Consider the following 19631-nt stretch of genomic DNA (forward strand, 5'->3'; position numbering starts at 1 on the left):
AAAAGCAAAGAAATACTTCGCTATGGATATTAAATTAATTATTAGTAATTTTTTTCTTCAGTCAAGCAAACAACACCAAACTAGTCAGTTAAAACTAATAAGTGATTTTGTTTATTATAATCTAACGAACAACATGAACAGTCGCTTTCTCAAAGGTCTTCAACTCAACGCTCTCTTGTAGACCGTTTGATGAAAAAAAAATGTTCAAAAGAGTTACGAAATCTCACCGAAAGCACCATAGATAAACTGAAAGAGACTCGTTATGCCCAAATGCCCACATTGAATACAAATTTACTTGCACGTCCTGCCGTCTAGACTTTGACAAACGAGCCATCTGTATATCATCGGTAAAGCAGGGCGCAGGAAGTTCTAAAACGACAACAACTGAGAAATTGCCAGAAGTGCTAAGTGCAGAGAGTCATGCCACCGCACCATCAGCGACATCTGTTTAAACAATTTAATCACGCCCCTTTTCAAAAATGTTTTGGAATATTCTTCAACATCTATACCCATTTCAATATTTTTAACGTTGCTAAACACGCTCTCAACATTCATCTTGAAGAAGAGGGAAAATACTTGTCCTCAAATGTATTGAAATCTGTTTCAAAACTTCGTGTTTCATCTTGCCCCACCCATTTCAACTTGCTCCGGTGTACCTTAAACGACTAATGCGCGGAGGGCGTGATAAAATCGGAACATTACTGTACATATAATATACATAATACATAATAAAAACAGCTTGTTTTACTCACGCACGACCATTAACAATAAAATCAGCATCAAACTGCGATTTCCGGCCGAAATAATTTACACTTAAAAAAAATATTACTAAATGTGATAATTGTGAAATGTTTTAATTGTCATAACTTTTTTGTTTATTAGTTCATCATCACCAAATTTTTATGGTAGATTGTTAATACAATGGACCGTTTTCCCTAAAAAACTACGTTGGTAAAAAGATAGGGTTTTGAGATATTTGAGTTTTTGTGACAAAAATGATATTTTTTAAGATTAAAAAAGATTTTTTTTTTCACAGTGTATATTTTCTTAGGAATCACCATTTAGTTATCTAACTTTGCTGAAAAATTCATAGCAATCGAACGAACTATTTTGGCTGTGCAGATTTTTGAATATTTTTGAACCATTTTCACATACACCCTTTTGAAAAGTTAGTCGTGATTCAAAATTAAAATTTGATATCGAAAAATGGCGATTTAGATGGAACTGAAAAACTGTGCAAAGTTTCAGTTCAATAGAAAATCATGAATTAAAAAATTTGCTTAATTTTGATGCTGTTGCTTGGAATCGCTCATAGGTCTTATACAAAAGGAAGTTGCACAGAATCGTAGGTGGTACAGTTCCAGACCGCTGTTAAAAGAATTTCCTTCTTCCCGTCCGTTACCAAAGCACAGATGTTTGGGACTAATCACTGACTCTAACGCAATATTAACGCAATCCTCCAACGACTAAGAGCTGTCCTGGCCACGTTCTTGCGACAGCTGAGGGATGGGAAAGGAAGATTATTTGGACATCTATGAAAGGTATGCAGAGACCTCTACGTCCTCGTAGGTCTAGGTGTCGTGGATACGTCCAAAAGATACTTTTAGTCAACGCTTAGGCACCATAACGACGTACAGGAACAGACTCACTAAATTATACGAATTCCAGTACTCTCGAGACGAAAATCTTAACTTCAACTTGTGTGTCCCGGACATTCAGCAGCAATATCACCAAAAACTACAGGCGAATCACGCGAAAATAAAGACGAATCACGGCACTCGACGGGTACTTTTTGAATATATTATACAGTATATACAGTATATATACTCAAAAATTAGTATGGTCCATATTTTCAAGGAAATTGAAAACTTAACTGTTTTATTTGCAAGTATGACTATGCAGCCATTCCATAGAAAATCGATATAGTGTGTTAACGAATATTGTGATACTTGGTGGGTTTGTAGTTTATCGAAAATAATTAGACAGGTATTTTTTCTTTCGTCATTAGAGTTATCAATTTTATGATAGGGTGGTCCAGAAATCAAGATTAGTATCTCATGAAATGCCTCTGAAATCTCATGAAACCACATGAAACCCCCTGAGACCACCAGGAACATCCATGGTACGCCCCTGGAACCAGTTTTTCACGTTTTCATGCTCTCGGGACCAAACAGGTACATATGTTTTATATTTTATCAGAAAATTTGGAGTTAATATAAAACAATCAGAAATGTATGTTTTTTTTTTTATTTTATGAGATATGATTGTTTGGAAATAGAAAGCCAAATATTTTAATAATAGCCACTCTAAAATCGTCTAATCTTGTAAATCCCCATAAAACTATGCATTGCATTGCATTTTTGAGTGATTCATGGTGTTTTTTTGTATTCATAGATGTACAGGAGATACACTCAGTAGCAAAAAAAAGCCGAGCTGATTTTTTTCCCCAAAATCCGTCATGTTCATTCTGCTGCAACTTTGGCAATTTTCAATATTTTTGGCTGAAAATTTTACCACTTCATCATCAATATATAAACTTTAATCTAAACATTAATGGAACGAATTGACCTCGCCTTTTTTTCTGCACCGGTGTTTCCGCATGGTCAATATGGAGTGAAAACTGTAGGCACCCAGATGTGTACTTCAACTTTGACGATTTCTGTGGCCCAAACCGCTCGATGAAAACATTTCAAATTTTGAACACAACATTTTCTATATTTACTGACGCTACAGTGGAATTTTCATGAAGGTACTTAAATTTTTCACTGAAATACGGATTTTTGAAAAAAGTATGTCCAAAAATAGATTTTTTCATATAAATTGTTATAACTCAAAATACATAATTTCTATCAATTTGAAATTTTGACCATACATTATCAATATATTGATGATGAAGTGGTAAAATTTTCAGCCAAAAATATTGAAAATTGCCAAAGTTGCAGCAGATTGAACATGACAGATTGTGGGAGAAAAATTCAGCTCGGTTTTTTTTGCTACTGAGTGTAGACAAAATGTTCGAGACAGGAAAAAAAATCACTTCCCAAAAATGTTCAACTAGCTGTAACTTTTCAGAAAGTGCATCAAATATTCTCGAATTTTCACTGTAAGTTGATTAGTGGTTCAAATTTAGAAAAGATCGGGCTTCTTCTTCTTCTTTTTGGCTCTACATCCCCATTGAGACTTGGCCTACCTCACTTCAACTTAGTGTTCTTTGAGCACTTCCACAGTTATTAATTGAAGGGCTTTCCTGTACAATGATACACTATGCCCAGGGAGTCGAGAAAATTTTCCCGACCGGAACGGGAATCGAACCCGCCGTCTCCGGATTGGCGATCCATAGCCTTAACCACTAGGCTAACTGGAGACCCCAAAAAATCGGGCTATTCTGCACGAAAAAGAGACTAGAAAAAGGTATAATTGTCCGATAGCAAACTTTGAGCTTTTATATCTCCGGATTGAATGAACTGAACGCAATGGAATTATGACCATTTATGATTTATATAATGAGCTCTGAAAAACGTATGACTTAACATGAAATTATCAACAACAGAAAAATTTATAGCTACATATTTCATTTTTTTATGTTTTTTACTTAAACTGGTCTATTAAAGCATGAATTTTAAATGAACTATAATTAGCATCTTGGATTTTGAAACGATGTTGAAGTTTTGGATAATTTGGTGTTTTATTAGAAATATAATCTAATCTTTATAATTTTCTTCCGTGTTAAGATTTTTAAGTAAAGCCAAACGTTATTATAGCTCATTATATTAGTCAAATATAATAAATAACAAATACTCGAAATTTCATTGCATTCAGGTCATTGAATCCGGAGATATAGCAACACAAAGTTAGCTAGCGGATAATTATACCTTTTTCTAGTATCTTTAAAACTTCGTGCAGAAAAGCCCGATCTTTACCAAATTTTAACCACTGATACACTGGATTAGCTTACACTGAAAATTTGAGAATATTTGACGCACTTTTCAAAAAGTTACAGCTTCTTGAAAATGTTTAGGAAAGTGAAAATGTTGCCTGTCCCGATCATTTTGTCTATCCCCTGTATAAGGCTTCTAAATATAATCAAATTTAAAAAAATGTCTTGTGTGGGAAAATTTGACCTTTTATTTTCAAAAAAAATCATAGCTCAAAAACTAGAAAACATACAGTGTATCAAACAATTGTCCGTACAGCAATGTTTTGGTCAAAATAATTTTTCATTTAAATGATTATAACTTTTTTATACGTCAATCAAAAACGTTGAAATTTTGACCAATTATAACCCATACATTAAAGCTCCATTGGTGAAATTTTGAGCGAGATCGAATAAGTTTTCCTAAAGTTATAGAACTTTTAGTAAAACTTATAACATTTTTGAATACATTTTTAAAACATTATATCTCAATATGTACTTGATGAAACTTTTTCAATATTTTTCGTGTTACAGCTTATACCTAAGGCTTTCATATGCAGCTTCGTTTAAGGTTTTATATTCACTACAAAAAATATGAAAAATCTTTATATGTTCAGAGTGTTATCTGGAAATTTATCCTATTTTGATCAATAAAAGTGCCAAGTGTTTTCAACTATTTTAAATTCTCTTAATGATATATTTTTAAACAGGACCTACTAAACTACATATGAAGAGTAGGTCCTATGCATTTTTCGATCAGTTAATGCACTTTTATTGGTGGAAAACGTTTGGCAGATTATATGTGCAAAATATGGTAAATTTTAAAACATCGTCAACTACATACGCACATTTTGCATATTTTTTGTAGTGAATATAAAACCCCAAACATGGCTGCATATGAAAGAATTAGGTATAAGAAGTAACACAAAAAAATTATTAAAAAATTCATCGAGTACATATTGAGAGATAATGTTTTAAAAATGTGTTCAAAAATCTTATAAGTTTTACTAAAAGTTCTATAGCTTTCAGAAAACTTATTCGATCTCGCCCAAAATTTTACCAATGGAGCTATTATATATGATTCATGATTGATCAAAATTTCAGCATTTCTGATTGACGCATAAAAAAGTTATTAACATTTGAATGAAAAATTATTTTGACAAAAAATTTGTTGTACGGACAATTGTTTGATACACTGTACATCTCTGATTGTTTGATATGTAACGCCAAATTCAATGAATTTTCTGATATAATATATCAGAATATATTCTGAAATATAAAACCTTTGATCCCGAGACCATGAAAACGTAAAAAAACTAATGTACCTATTTGCAATTTTTTGCACCTAAACACCTCCAACTAACACTTTTGCTGGATAAGAGCTTAAAAGAGCTTACTGTCGAATTCTTTTGCTGCATAAGCTCTTATGCAGCTACTTTTGTTAGTAGGGCAGTTTATCTCTCTCAAGGTATGTTTTCTGAAAACTAGAATTAAATAGCTTTCAAACAAAAAAAAAAGAAGTTTTAAATCAGCCAACTGGTTCAAAAGTCATGAATTTAAAAACAAATTTAGTTTTGAAAAATCTTGATTTTTGGGACCACTCCATCATAAAATTGGTCACTCTAATGACGAAATAAAAAAAATACGGGTCTCAATATTTTCGATGAACTACGAACCCATCGATGTTTGGGACAATCGGAGCACTTTATCGAGTTTCTATGGAATGGCTGTATATTGTTATATTTTTTTTATATTTGCCTCAACCCGTAATATCGCTTTTTGAATAAACTATGATTTTTTAAGTGAAATGTGTGTAGCAATTCAACCAAAAAAAGACAACGATCATCTCCGCGCACGAAATGATGCGTTTCAAATGTCTACAAGCGTTTCTTGGAGGGCTTCGAAGAGAAATTTAAACTAAAAACGTTACATCCAGAAAACCGGTTTTTCTTGAACCATCCTAAGCTAATTAAGGAAAATTTCTGTCAATCGGTCAATTTTAAAGCTACATAAAAATTGTCTTCAGCAAACTTGCTCAAAAATTGTCAGATCTACAACTTTGCCAAAGAATGTATATAGTTATACTTGCAAATAATAAAGTTTGGTTTCCATTTTTTTTTTTGAAAATTTGGACCACCCACATTTTTGTGTTCATTGAAATAAGGGTCTTATGATTAAAAACAACTATGTGGAAGACCACTGCCTAGTTGTCCCATGTTCCAAAACAGAAAACTGAGAAAAACGTGTTTTAAGTTCAAGCCTTGTATCGTTTTCTACGGAAAAGTGTAATGAAAAAACAAAGTGAATTCATCAGGCTAGGTTAGAATTGGCATTTGTCATTGCAGTATGTACGAAAAATTTCATAAACATTTAATTTACTTTAACCTTTCGAAGAAAAACTTTGGTGGGACCTAAGGTGGGACTGTAATGCCGATAAATCCAGCAATTTTCGGGGTTTGCTCGGTATAAGCTGTCCCATGTCAGCGAGATGTTCAGCATAAGCTGTCCCATGGAGTAATTTTCATCATAAGCTATGCCATGTTGAATTTCACAAATGATATCAGGATTTCCGGAGAATGTTCAGGATTCCGTCAGAGATGCTCGAATAGCTTCTTATGCGGATAAACTGAACATAGGATAGCTTTTGACAAATTGACTTAATGTTGTTTTCATAGAGTTTCTGAACAAAGTGCACTAACCGAGAGTGTTTTCTGAAAGTATGCGCAATAATAGAACATTTGGCGAAAAAAAGTCAAAATCGTCATAAAGTAACATGGGACAATTATGCTGCACACGGAAGACCATATTTGTGTAAAAAAACATTTGAAGGCGCTGAATGCATCTTTCCCAATCTTTACATTAGGATGCTTTTGCCGAAGTTCTGCTGCACAATGCAGTGCAATTTCAAATCAATAATTGATAACAAAAATCAGTTTTGTTTGATTTTGTGAATCAGTGTCATTGAAACTTTGAATCACTTCTTATTTTCTTTGAGATTTTAAAACTTTTTTGTTCAAAATAGATCGATAAATCCCATCAATTAATCTCCAAAAAATACAAAATCTTGAGTAGCAGAGGATTATACAAATACGATTCACCATGTTCACATCATTGTAGCTGTTACCTTTTCCATAGTTGTTTCTGGCGATTTGTTATCCCAGTTAGCTACACCGTTGGATTGAAGAGAACTAGCTCTGAATTCCTCCTGTTACTAAAATTTATCACAATCGCTGCAAAACTTCGACGTAAATCAAACTCTTTCCACGTTCTTCGATTAACTACTAAGCTCGTCTGCTTTTGCACAGTCCTTCATACACTTTACACTATTTGTGCTTTGTTTTCCACCCGCTCACATCATATTTGTTACAGCCTTTCACGATTCTTGAAACTTCCAAATTGCGTTGATCGAAAACAAACTGCTTCGAAGTGCGCGGATTACACCACGTTGTACACCGACTTTTATTTTATTTTGCACAACCGTTTCGTACGAGATTCGCGAATTGAATGTTGGTTGCTCGCAAGAGGCGCGCGCTTTTTATCAACGAGAGGAATCGTTAGGTGGCACAAGCCACGACAGGACACTGCCACACAGACGAGAGCTATTCGCTGCTGCTGCATTAGCTCTGGTGGACCGTGGTGGCTGGTTACTTTCGCCCTCGGGAAAGTGCGGGAAACCGTTTCGGGTAAATCATTTCAAGACTCTGCGTCAAAAAAATTGCAATTCATAGAACAGCTTCGGGATCCGTCTTTGATTGTGTTACACAAGCCAGGGAGGCTATTTTCGCGGAATTCGCCCACCAAACGCAGTTATAGTTCGTTTGTGCGAAGACAAATTGTAATTGACATCACATTATAGTGATGTACCTCGATAGCTGTTAACAATAAGGTAGAGTAGATATTATATGGATATGGTTATGAGGATATACGCGTCGATAGACGCTATAGAGAGGCAGGACATTCCCATTAGGTATCAGATATCATTGGCTGATTCATCTGCGTATGTGTTTATTGGTCCAGATCAGAGCTTCTCCTTATTTCAGGTGTGACATCCCAACTGGAATAAAGCCTGCTTTTCAGTGTATGAGCCTTCCACAATGACTAACTTGGAGCTTTCATTTTGCATTACCATTTTTATTTTTTGCAATTGTATATCGTGTAGTAGGCAAATGAGATGGGAGCTCGTCCAGGCGCATTTTGAATCGCATCTTCAAAACGCACGAACATGAAAATGTAATGCAATGTTTAGTTTGAGTGAATAAGGCTTTAAGTAACCAGGTCAAATTTTTGACGACTTCCTTGATTTCCTTGTTGAGGCTGTGTTGCCACGAGCTTCTAAGCCTGCCTCTGTTGCGATGCCTTGCTAGATACAAATCTAACGCTTGCTTAAAGATGTCATTTCCACCGTTTTGGCTTTTGATGGCATGACGATGGGACTCTACGTTAGAGATCCAATTGTGAGGCCACCATGCACGAAATGTATACCGCAGGCATCTATTGATGAAGACCTGCAGCCGATGAGTGTTCTCCACTGATACACACCAAGTTTCACTGGCGCACAGCAGCACAGATCTCACCCCAACTAACAATTGCAAGTCACAAACAAGCAAGCTTGCTGAATTGTTGCTTAATAATGGTAATGATAGCTGAACTAAAATTATGCTCTACACATTACTGTTTAAATGATTTTTCAATTGAGAAAATAGTCAATGTTCGACTTTCAACAATGATAAATTAAAACACTTTTCAAAAGTTTAACAAGAAATTTATTCGACAAGCATTGATTCCTTAACAAAAGAGTTTAACAAAACATTTGTTTGCATCTTATTAAGCTGGTGTATCGATAAGCATATGCTCCTGAACAATGTGCTTTTCACTTGTCAAATAAACGCCTTCAGCCCGTCATAGTTTGACTCGGAACTTTGTTCGGATTATGGGATAAATCATGGCTAAAGCTGTTTAGACAACCAAGTTATTAAAGAACCAAAATTTTAAACAAATCACTTAAAATAAAACAGAATAGAATTATGTAGTTTAACATTGAGTGCCAAGAGACGTAATCACCGTAAAAATGAGGCATTTATTAATTATTATTAGTCTGTTACAAGATATCTTGTACCTTAATTATTATATATTTTATCTTCCGCAGCAGTTTGATTGTACGAGACGCTTGGATCGATGCATTTGACATTTCAGTGCTGTCGTGTTTACTGAATATTGTTCCCACAGTCACCTAGATAACCAAAAAGCATTGCAAATTGCATTTTATAACCAAAAAGCATTCAGAAATCGACTTTTTTTTTAGAATGCACCATGTCCAAGACCATACCGCACCACATATTGTCATACATTTTTAAAGATCGATATTAATTAATAAAAATAAAAACATATTCAAATCGCAATAAGTTCGTCTGGAAACAATATCTTCAATAAGGACCAACACTTTTTGGCCGCATTCGATACAAGTTTTCTCACCGTGCGATAAAAATACTGACAGCGAAATCAGAATGGAAAACACGTGCTTTGTGCTGAACAGTTGTTGAAGTACAAGGCGTTGTTCAGTTGATTACCACGTGCTGTGCTAATTCACCACTGCTGAACACAAGTTCAGGAATGATCATTATTGAGTCATGGGAAGAAGGCTGGCAATCGACAGGTCTCGAGTTCTAATCCGGATTTAGGTAATTTTATATGTAATTCTTATTTCATAATAGGTGTTCTCAACATGAGAGCAAATAATAACTCTCGTGAGAGTTCAACATTTTTGCATTTTATTTATTTTCAGTCATATTTGCCAAAGCTTAATAGTTTGTTTTGAGATATGATTTTTTGAATATAGAGAGTCATATATTTTAGTACTAGCTACTCTAAAATTGCTTGAAATTGCAAATTCTCATAAATGCTTTTAAAGTGATTCTTGGTGGTTTTGGTATCCATAATATTATAAGGAATCAAAATATAATCAAACTTAAAAAAGTGTCTTGTATGGGAAAATTTGACCTTTTATTTTCAAAAAATCATATCTTAAAAACTAAAAAACATACATCTCTGATTTTTTCATATGTTACGCCAAATTTCCTGAATTTTCTGATAACAATATAAAACTCTTTGGTCTCGAGACCATGAAAACGTGAAAAAACTAATATAGGGTATCGGGATGCTTCGTTGGCATAGTCCCCTCGTTCGGCCTATCTTAACGTTAACCAAAAACTCAAACAAACACGCATAACTGGAGATCAGAACAGCTATGCGCCAAACAACGGTAACATTTCGTTTCAATTTTAGCACTTTGAATCATTAAAATTGAATGAAAATGTCACTTTGTTTAGCTTTTGTAGACGCTATAATTCTTCGGCTTAGTGGGTAGTTTATACACATGATCATAAATGGTCTGATTCTGGAACATTTCGAATTGACCCTTCGATAACTGAACATTTTATGCGACGGTCAAAGACGCTATTTTGAACTTGTATATTTGTTTTCAACGAAAAATAACTATTTTACAAATTAAATTTGGGCCGAATATTGAGGACATTTTATTCACCATGTACCCAAAACATGGCCCATCAGTAAAGTGACATCAACAACACCGAAAAAATGACGTCAACAACATTACTTGCGAATGAACCAGAAAGAACGAACGGGAAGAAAGATTTTGTGTGCGGTGACTGTAAACATATAATATAATAATGGGGTTGCGTTGTTTTCGTTACTAAATTAAAAAAGAACTATGGTTTAAGTGACTTATTTATAGTTATGTGAAAATTTGGCTCCGAAAATGTAAATTGAAAGCAAGATTGGTGAACAAACAGGGATAATACTTCAGCAAAAATATTTAAAAAAATATATAATAAGTGGTTCTAGCGCTTGGAAAGCAATAGGCCAACGTTGTATCCACTAATAGGCCAATATTTGTACCGTAGACCAACGTTGCATACCATCGCATCGAATCTTTTCAACGTAATTAAGTAAGTTCTTGAAAATTTACGCTAGTTTACTTCCAATTGCAGAAACATGCACTGCCTAGAGTGCGTGATAGAGTCAACACATCATTTATAGTGCTATTAATTCACGAGTTATGGTCAAACTTGGCAAGGCGGCTGGCATATTAGGCTAAGGAACGGTACACATACCCTATTTACATATTTTATAGTACATACTCTTTACATTTTAGCCCCTTTAACGTATTTTCCCTGAAAACTACAATTCAATAGCTTTCAAACAAAAACAGAAGTTTAAAATCGGTCAACTGGTTCAAAAGTTACGATTTTTTTAAAAATTTTAGTTTTGAAAAACCTCAATTTTTTGGACCACCCTATATGAAAATTGGTCACCCTAATGACGAAATAAAAAAATACGGGTCTAATTATTTCCGAAGAACTACAAGCCCACCAAGTTTCACGACAATCGGAGATGCACTATATCGTTTTTCTATGGAATGGCTGTATGATTATATGACTTCACTTGGTACTTCATTTAATTATGTCAATTAAACTCTCAATAGTGTATAGATAAAGTCGCAAGTATGTAAAAATAAACTTGTTTAACCGTTATGTGTCCGACAAACTTTTTGCTTTTTTCTACACCGTGCTTTTTAAATGGGCGCTGGGTACCCGGGTACCCTGTCGGCCACATAAGGGTTAAGCATACGTTAAGAGTTATTTTAGCGAGAGTCAAGGCGAGAGTCGTTTATGTTAACTTTTCGTCCAATTTGGTACGGCTCTGCGCCCGTGGGGCATGACATAAAAAGTGATAATTTTCGATCATCCTTCAAAATTATGGTTTCATCAATCTTCAAACGATTTTTTAGCTATACGTCGCTTATTATGCACTGGTTATAGGGAACGTCCATAAATTACGTCACGCAAAAAATGGTCATTTTCAACCCCCCCTCCCCCCTATGTCACACTTTTTGTATGGAACCTCTGAAAGTTTTGTATGGGTCGTCACATTTTGCTGAGCCCCCCTCCCCTCTTAAAGCGTGACGTAATTTATGGACGCTCCCATATCTGACTTTCAAGCTAACATCGAGTTATGGAGGTAAAATTGTACTAAGCTTGACATCGACCAAAGGAAGCATCGTGATATGGAAATATCGTCTTATGGAGAGTACGGTTTGGGAAAATGAAGGGACCGACGAATCCATCGAGTTATAGAAAATATCGAGTTAAAGAACATCGAGTTGTAGAGAGTCGACTGTATAATTTTTTTTTATTCGAATTTGAATGTACACCATACATCGCATAAGATAACGGTGTTCCGCTAATTTGTGTACAGTAACGTTCATAAAAATAGTAGTACTGTGGTTTTTCGGTTTTATCACGGTCAAACAAATTTTTACCGTTATATAAACGAAACCGTGAATTTAGCGAAATGAGAAATAAATGTAAATTTTTAATCCAAAATCGATCAGCTGCAAAATATTTAAGTCGTAGCTTATATTTTTTAACTGTTTTGGTGTCCAATCCACCATCCACCATGCAGTATTTATTTTATATTGATTTCGAAATGTTTTAAACAAGTGTGATAAAAACGAAATGAAAACCGTGATATAATCGAACAGAAAACCGTGAATTTGGGCGAGTAGTGATTAAAACGATTAGTGATAAAACCGAAACGCCACTGTAAAAGCAAATTTCCATACAAAATGGCAAACTTTGATGTGTGGCAATAGACGAGTGCACCGATGAACTGAATTCATCGCGGTCCGAGAATTTTGACACTACAGCGGGGTCGCTTCCAATCAGATGTGGAAGATTTCCAATCAGAATTGAACAATTCTGATTGGGAACGACCTCGCTGTAGTGTCAAAATTCTCGGACCGATGAATTCAGTTCATCGGTGCACTCGTCTATGGTTGGTTTTCTTAACAGATGATGCAGCTCGTGGTTCATTCGTCTTCTCCACGTTCCGTCTTCTATCTGCACTCCGTCGTACGTATAACACAGTCATAAACTTCATTTTACAGCGGGGATTCGTTGGTTGCGTCACGTTTGTCCCCCAACCATATCATTTCGTTTGGACAACTGACAACTGTTCAAAACGCTCTAGGCACACACAAGAGACGAGAAATGCATTACGAAACACTCTCATTCTTGCACGAACCTTCTGGAACTGCAACGAGTTTTGACATCGATTTTGACATTGATAGAAATGTGAAACAAAAAAGATAAAGCGCAGTGGGGAAGTAACGCTAAAAAGGCGAAGAAGAAGTACTGTATTGGTTACTGGTTACCCTAATCCTTATTTCCAACGATGACGTATTTTGCTAACTGGCAATTTTAGAATCACGTAGAATGCAGATACAATACAACATTGGTGTGAATCACCTGAGCTCTACGTGACCCAGCTAGCATATTAGGATTGTTTTTCAAATTTCTGTGTTACCTATACATATGTTTCCATCCATAATCAATCAGGACATTTGATTTACTAATAGAAGACCTCACGCTCTACTGATTGTGAAATCTTTCTCGAAGCGGACAAGTGTGACATACCGATTCTAAGAAGCATTTGAAATTTAAAATGGGTTAGCCGAATAAAACAAAACCTACTCTTTCCGGCATATTTAATTTCCATATGCATAGCCAACTTATGGATATTGTACTGTTGGTTTAGATAAATAATTTAATCTACAATTATTTCAAGGCACTGGACTTAATTTAAAACAAACAACAAAAATGTGTAAATGTTACTGTGAGGACCAATTTGTGTAGGTGTTCCAATGACAAACATATTGCTTATTCGAACAAACAAATGGCGTACAATTCCAGACCATTCTACCAACCAATAATTCGTTTAAGTTTGAAGCCTCAGGATTCCATTCAAATGTCTTTCGTTGTTTTGTTCCCAACAGGTCGCTACGTTGGCAGCCGACCCATCAAGCTCCGCAAGAGTACGTGGAAAAATCGGAGCATCGAAGCGGTTCGCAAGAAAGATAAAGAGAAGCAAGCTCTTCTCAGCCTATTCAATCAAAATTAGGTCTTGGTTATGGATTGGAGTGGCTTGAGTAGGTCGTTGACAGGTGGGCCCCTTTCACTAGGTCAATAATGGTAAGTGTCTCAATTTCAAACTCAATTGTAAAGAACTGTTTGCCGATTGATAATACCCATAACGTAATATCCTTCCTTTCAATATCCACAATGATTTTCTCACAATGTACAACTCATTATTTTTGTCATTATTAAATAATTATCCGTTCCATCGATTATTCAAGACATTTCGTTTTCAATAAAGTTTTTAAGTGATAATGATGTAAAGATAGAATAAAACTCAACTACACAATATGTCTACGCTGATTTAATGAAAGAATTCCATTGTTTAAAGAATAGACACATTCCAGCGTAACGGGACAACGCGAGGAACTAGCTTTCGTGAACAAATGACGTCTGCAATCGAATATAATGTTCATGACCATATGGTTTACCAGGTTCCACTGGCGTAGCCACGGGGGGAAGGGGGGGGGGGATAGGGCTAACACCCCCCCCCCCCCCACAGAACCAGAATTTGTGGAAAAAAAATTTCAGTATAAAGCGCTTAGAGACGAAAATTTTTCAGACTACTAATACAATTGCTCGTTACTGTTTTTGCAATGTATCATTGTAATAGGCTGTTTTACCTCACGCAAAACTGTCAGAAAAAGACCTACTTTCCCACACCAGATTCGCAGAGCTATAATGGTTTATTACAGCACTGATTTGCGTTGCGTAATGAACCATTACAGTACTGTTTTAATTTTGATCAACTTCTTGGTGCCTTCTGGACGCAGGTTTGATAAATTGTGACAACTGCACAGTATAACCTGCTATGATCAGACTTTCTAAAACATGCCAATGAGCGTCAGCGTGCAGTTTGATGAAAAAGCTTTGTCAAAAACTATCCCCAAGTGGTAGTTTATGAGATTGCAAAAAACGTTGTACGCAACTCGGTGCAGAACTCGATTTTTACAGCACTCGTCGTAATTATCCAACTCGGCAAGCCTCGTTGGATAAATGTACGACTCGTGCTGTAAAAATCTTCATTCTGCACCTTGTTAAGTAAACTACTATTACAAAATGCAAGTGTCAAATCAAAAAAGGTATCATTACCCATTGAAAACCCCTCCCAGAGACAATTTAAGGCTACGCCACTGCCAGGTTTTATAACAAGCTTATTAGATGTACTTCCTGGTGCAGTACTTGTTCTATGGGGTTTTGGTTTCAATTTACTTTTTATAACATGTTACATTTCGTAACGGGACACCATCGCAGAAATCTTGTTTTTTTAAATTTCAAACTGAAATGCGTATATTAGCTCTGTTATGAGGTTTTGAATAATAGAGTCTTCTAGACATTTCTTCTTTGGATTGATGTGAACAAGATTGCCGAAGTGAGTTTTACTGAGAAATGTATAGTTTAGGATAGGCGTACCTCGATAGTACGTACCCTCGATAGTGCGTACCCTCGATAGTACGTACCCTCGATAGTACGTACATTTTGCCTCGATAGTACGTACACCAAAATTTAGTTAACTTTCAATCTACAAAAATGAGTTTGAATCATTAGTAGACGTATAGCAAAGACTCCGATACTATGAATTTGTGTTTTGCAGACTCCTATAACACGAATTTTCATTAATCAGTTTTAAAATATAGCGAAATGAAAGGCATGAACGAATACGTTTAATGTAATGATTGCAGTATTCTTTGCTTTACATCTCAACTGGGGAGGACTGCTTCTCAGCTTAGTGGTTGATAAGCACTTGCACAGTAATTAACTAAACGTTTTCTTTACCAATAGAATGTTGTAATACAATAAAAAAGCACATGATGGTTCTATTTTGCGTGGTAATGAAAAAAACTAAATTTATCGGCGAAGAATGCTCTCCAAAACATAAATCGAACCCATTAAGTTACTTGTCCAAACCATTGATTTCCAACAAATAACGGTTTTTTTTGTGATACGTATGAAATATTTTCCATGAGTTTGGAAATTTAAACAACTTTGAGTACCGTAGGGCACTGCAAGCCGCGGTTGCTAAGGAAAATGTTCTTAGTTTTAGACGTTTCGTGGCTTTGTTGTTTACGATTCAGACTTAAGAAAATCGTCAGCTCTCGGATTAAAAAAAAAATCGTCGCATGAGCGGTTGGATTTAATTCAAAAAGAGGGGTATGCGTGCGTGTGCTGTTTTATAACTTGATGGTGGCATGGTGGCTCACCTCATGTAGTTCCTTCTGGGATTCCACATGAATTCCATACGGGGCTCCCCTCGTGATTTGTCCACAAATTTGCTCCATAGCGTTCTTCTGGGATTCCGTAAACTCTTAATGAGATTCTTCCAGAAGTTTAGGGGTGATACACAAATTATGTCACGCAAAAATGGACCTTTTTCAACCCCCCTCCCCCCTATGTCACACTTTTTTATGAAACCTCAACCTTTTTTTGTATGGGTCGTCACGTTATGCAAAACTCCCCTCCCCCTAAAAGCGTGACGTAATATGTGCATGGCCCCTTATTTAGGATTCCATCAGAAGTTCCCTCTGGGGTTTTCCAGGAGTTTTTTTTTTCTGAAATTCCTTAAGAGCATACGTCTGGAGTTCCGTCAAATGCTCTTGCCAGGATTGTTCCACGAGATTCTTCCAGAGATTCCTGGATTTCTGTAGAAATCAATTCTGAGATTCCTTCAGCATTACTCCTTCTAGGATTACCTTAGTAATTTTTCCTGTAACTCTTTCAGGCATTCTTTCCGTGGTTTCTCCACAAACTTATTCTAGAATCCCTTTGGGATTTTTGTGATTCTTCAGGGAGCTATAACTAAGTTGCTTTTTCCTGTGTTTATTCAAGGAAATCCTACAGGAACTGTGTGAAGAATTAGCATTAAGGCGAAACTGGATCCATTTCCTCACTTTTTGGTTTTTGATTTTTTATAAAATAGCGAAGCAATATTTTCAAAATCGGTTTTCGTGCACATGTAGAGTATGGATCAAGGTATATCCTGATTTTTTTTTCAGATGGAATTTTTTTTAGTTTTTGCAGGAACCATTTTTAAACAAAACTTCACAAAAAATGGTTTCTACAAAAACGAAAAACATTTTCCATCTGAAAAAAATTCAGGAGATACCTTGATCCATACTCTACATGTGCACGAAAACCGATTTTGAAAATATTGCTTCGTTATTTTATGAAAAATCAAAATAATGAGGAAATGCTTCCAGTTTCACCTTAAGTTAAAATTCACAAACATAAAGAAATTAAAAAAAAAATCCTACAGAAACTACATGAGGAATTCCATAAACAAAATACTTCAGGAGGATTTCCATTACAAATTTCTAAAAGAATTCGAGAAGGGTCTGCAAGAATTCCTGACGGAGCTCTTGGTACAAACCAAAAAAAAAGTCCCTAGATGATTTCTGGAAAGAGTTCTCGAAGATTTTCCTGACTCAGTTTCTGAAAGAATTCCTAGAAGAAGCTCAAAGAGGAATCGCGGAAGAAGTTCTTGAAAAGTAATGCCCCAGAGGAAATTACAGGAGGAATCCCGGAAGGAATTTTCGAAAGAATCCTGGAGAAAACCCAGAAAAATTACCTGGTGAAATTCAAGACCAACAATTGAAAAGGCCTCATCAACATTGCGTAAACAAACACGTTTCTGTCGACGTGAGGCCTTCTGGGATCCACTCACGCATCTCACCACCACTAACAGAAAGCATGATGTTAGTGGTGGTGAGGTGTGTGGGTGGACTTCAGAAGGCCCTAAGTCGACTGAAACAAGTTTGTTTACAAAATGTTGATGCGGCCTTTTCAATTGTTGGTCTTGAATTATTGTAGAAATCTCAAAAGGAATACTTGAATCAGATGAAGCTCCCGAAAAAAATGGAAGGAGTTCCTGGAGGGATCTTGGAGAAGCATTTAGAGGAACACTGAATGAAGTTCTTGTCAGGGATCTTGTAGGATTTCTGGAAGGGTTTCAGAAGGAATTCCTAAAGAATTCTCAGAAGATACTTCGGGAAGAATCTCGTATGAAATTCCAGGAATAAATCTTTACTGATTGTTGCAAGGAGTTTTTGAAGAAATCTCGGTAAGAATTTCTGATACCATTTCCGAAAGAACTCCTACACTGACAAAATTGCAAAGTTAAAGTTTATACAGGTTCAGATTATAAAATTTATAAGACATTGCAATCGTTATTTTTATAAGTACTGACATACACATTATATCACCCTATTTCGGTTTTATAAGGTACCCTATTAAACATATATACGCAACCTTTTTCATTTATGTGTGCGCAAACATCAAAATTAAAGATGAGATGTTATAGTTAAAAATTATATATTCTCACACATAGTTTTGAAGTTTGGGAGACTCAATCAAATATAGCAAGCCTGAAACAGCCATCTTGTGCCGAATCATGTGCAGTGAACTTCATCGAGTTTTACGGTGAATGTTCTATCCGTTTATTGGAGGTAATTATTAGTTTTATAATACTATGTTTTTGTATAATAATAAGTTTTTTATCGTTTTAGCTAAATCCATAAATGTGCGGGAGGAGAAGCAGCGGCTTTTCAATAATTCATCGGGAGAAGTTTCATCCAGAAGAAAATGGGTGCTGGAAGAAAATGTTACCTTCCCCGGGGAATCAAAAGGAGACAACTTCGGGTAAACTCGCACTGGTAGATGGAGGAGCACCGACAGCAGTTGCCGCAACCCTCGCGACGGAAACAGAGGATTCATTATATGAGAATTCGTCCCATTCCGATGAAGAACCGAAGGAGGCAAACCAGGTGAAGATGAAGGACAAGATCATCATGGCGATTTATGTGTTCGGAAGTGTTTAAAAATCTCAAATTTGATAACTTTGAATAAAAAATACAAAATAAAACGAAATAAAATAATGAAACAAAACAAAAACACGTGGATGAATTTATTATTTTTATTATAATTTTCATATATTCCTCACATATAATTATCATGCTCCGCCAAACATAAACGTTATAAACCCCACATATAAAGTTTATTTGTAGAGGTACATAAAATGTATGTAATTCTATACATATAAGTTATGTGTGGAGACGCTTATACTTTTTATGTACGCCTTACATATTTTGTAAAGGTGAAGACAAATTGCAAAAATCTATGTAGTTTCACACATTAAAGGTATACGGAAAATCGTCTCAGTGTAGAGAAATTTTGGGTGAAGTTGCTAGAATTTCCAGGAATACCATCTGGAAGCCAAAAAAAAAATCCAGAGACATCCTAAAATAAATTATTGGGGAATCTCGGATGAAATTCCTGGAGGATTTCAGGTACTCCTTGAGAAATTCTGGAAGTAATCTCTTGAAGTCCGAAACGTGGACAAGAAGTTCACAATCAAAAACTTTGAAAAAATTCTTTAGCAACCACGGCTTGCATTGTCATATAGGCTGTACCAATTCAATTGTTTCGCTTTCTCGCTCCCTAAAGATTTCTTCAAGTTTCTTTCAGTTCCGAAATTCCTCTAGGTGTTGGTTCCGAGATTTCTCCAGGAATTCTTTCTGGGATTCCTTAGGGATTCTTCCAGGAATTTCTCCTGCGATTCCTAATGAGATTCCAGGGTCTTTTTTGAGATTTCTTAAGAGATTCCTTCCAAAACTTCACCAAGAATTTCTTCTGTAATTCTATCAGGACTTTCAGGATTTCTTCAGGAATTTCTTCCAGAATACCTCCAGGAATTTCGTTCCGTGATTCCTCCAGAAATTCATTCCGAGATT

The 19631-nt window shown here is 35.6% G+C and overlaps 2 protein-coding genes across 2 annotated transcripts in view; one reads left to right on the forward strand and one right to left on the reverse strand.

Annotated features, from left to right (window-relative positions):
- LOC109420831 (uncharacterized) overlaps nt 1–7857 on the reverse strand; it is a 38080-nt gene extending 30223 nt beyond the window's left edge. The window contains exon 1 of the mRNA XM_029869123.2: nt 7038–7857. Coding sequence (XP_029724983.1) covers nt 7038–7046 — 9 coding nt within the window. The 5' untranslated portion in view covers nt 7047–7857. The remainder of the gene's footprint in view (nt 1–7037) is intronic.
- The window catches only part of LOC115264946 (RNA-binding protein 42), a 65202-nt gene extending 51008 nt beyond the window's left edge, over nt 1–14194 (forward strand). Inside the window, exon 5 of the mRNA XM_029869122.2 lies at nt 13767–14194. Coding sequence (XP_029724982.1) covers nt 13767–13891 — 125 coding nt within the window. The 3' untranslated portion in view covers nt 13892–14194. The remainder of the gene's footprint in view (nt 1–13766) is intronic.
- Nucleotides 14195–19631: the final 5437 nt, after the last annotated feature.

Source organism: Aedes albopictus, chromosome 2, assembly GCF_035046485.1.
Source record: "Aedes albopictus strain Foshan chromosome 2, AalbF5, whole genome shotgun sequence".
In the NCBI taxonomy this organism is placed as follows: domain Eukaryota; kingdom Metazoa; phylum Arthropoda; class Insecta; order Diptera; family Culicidae; genus Aedes; species Aedes albopictus.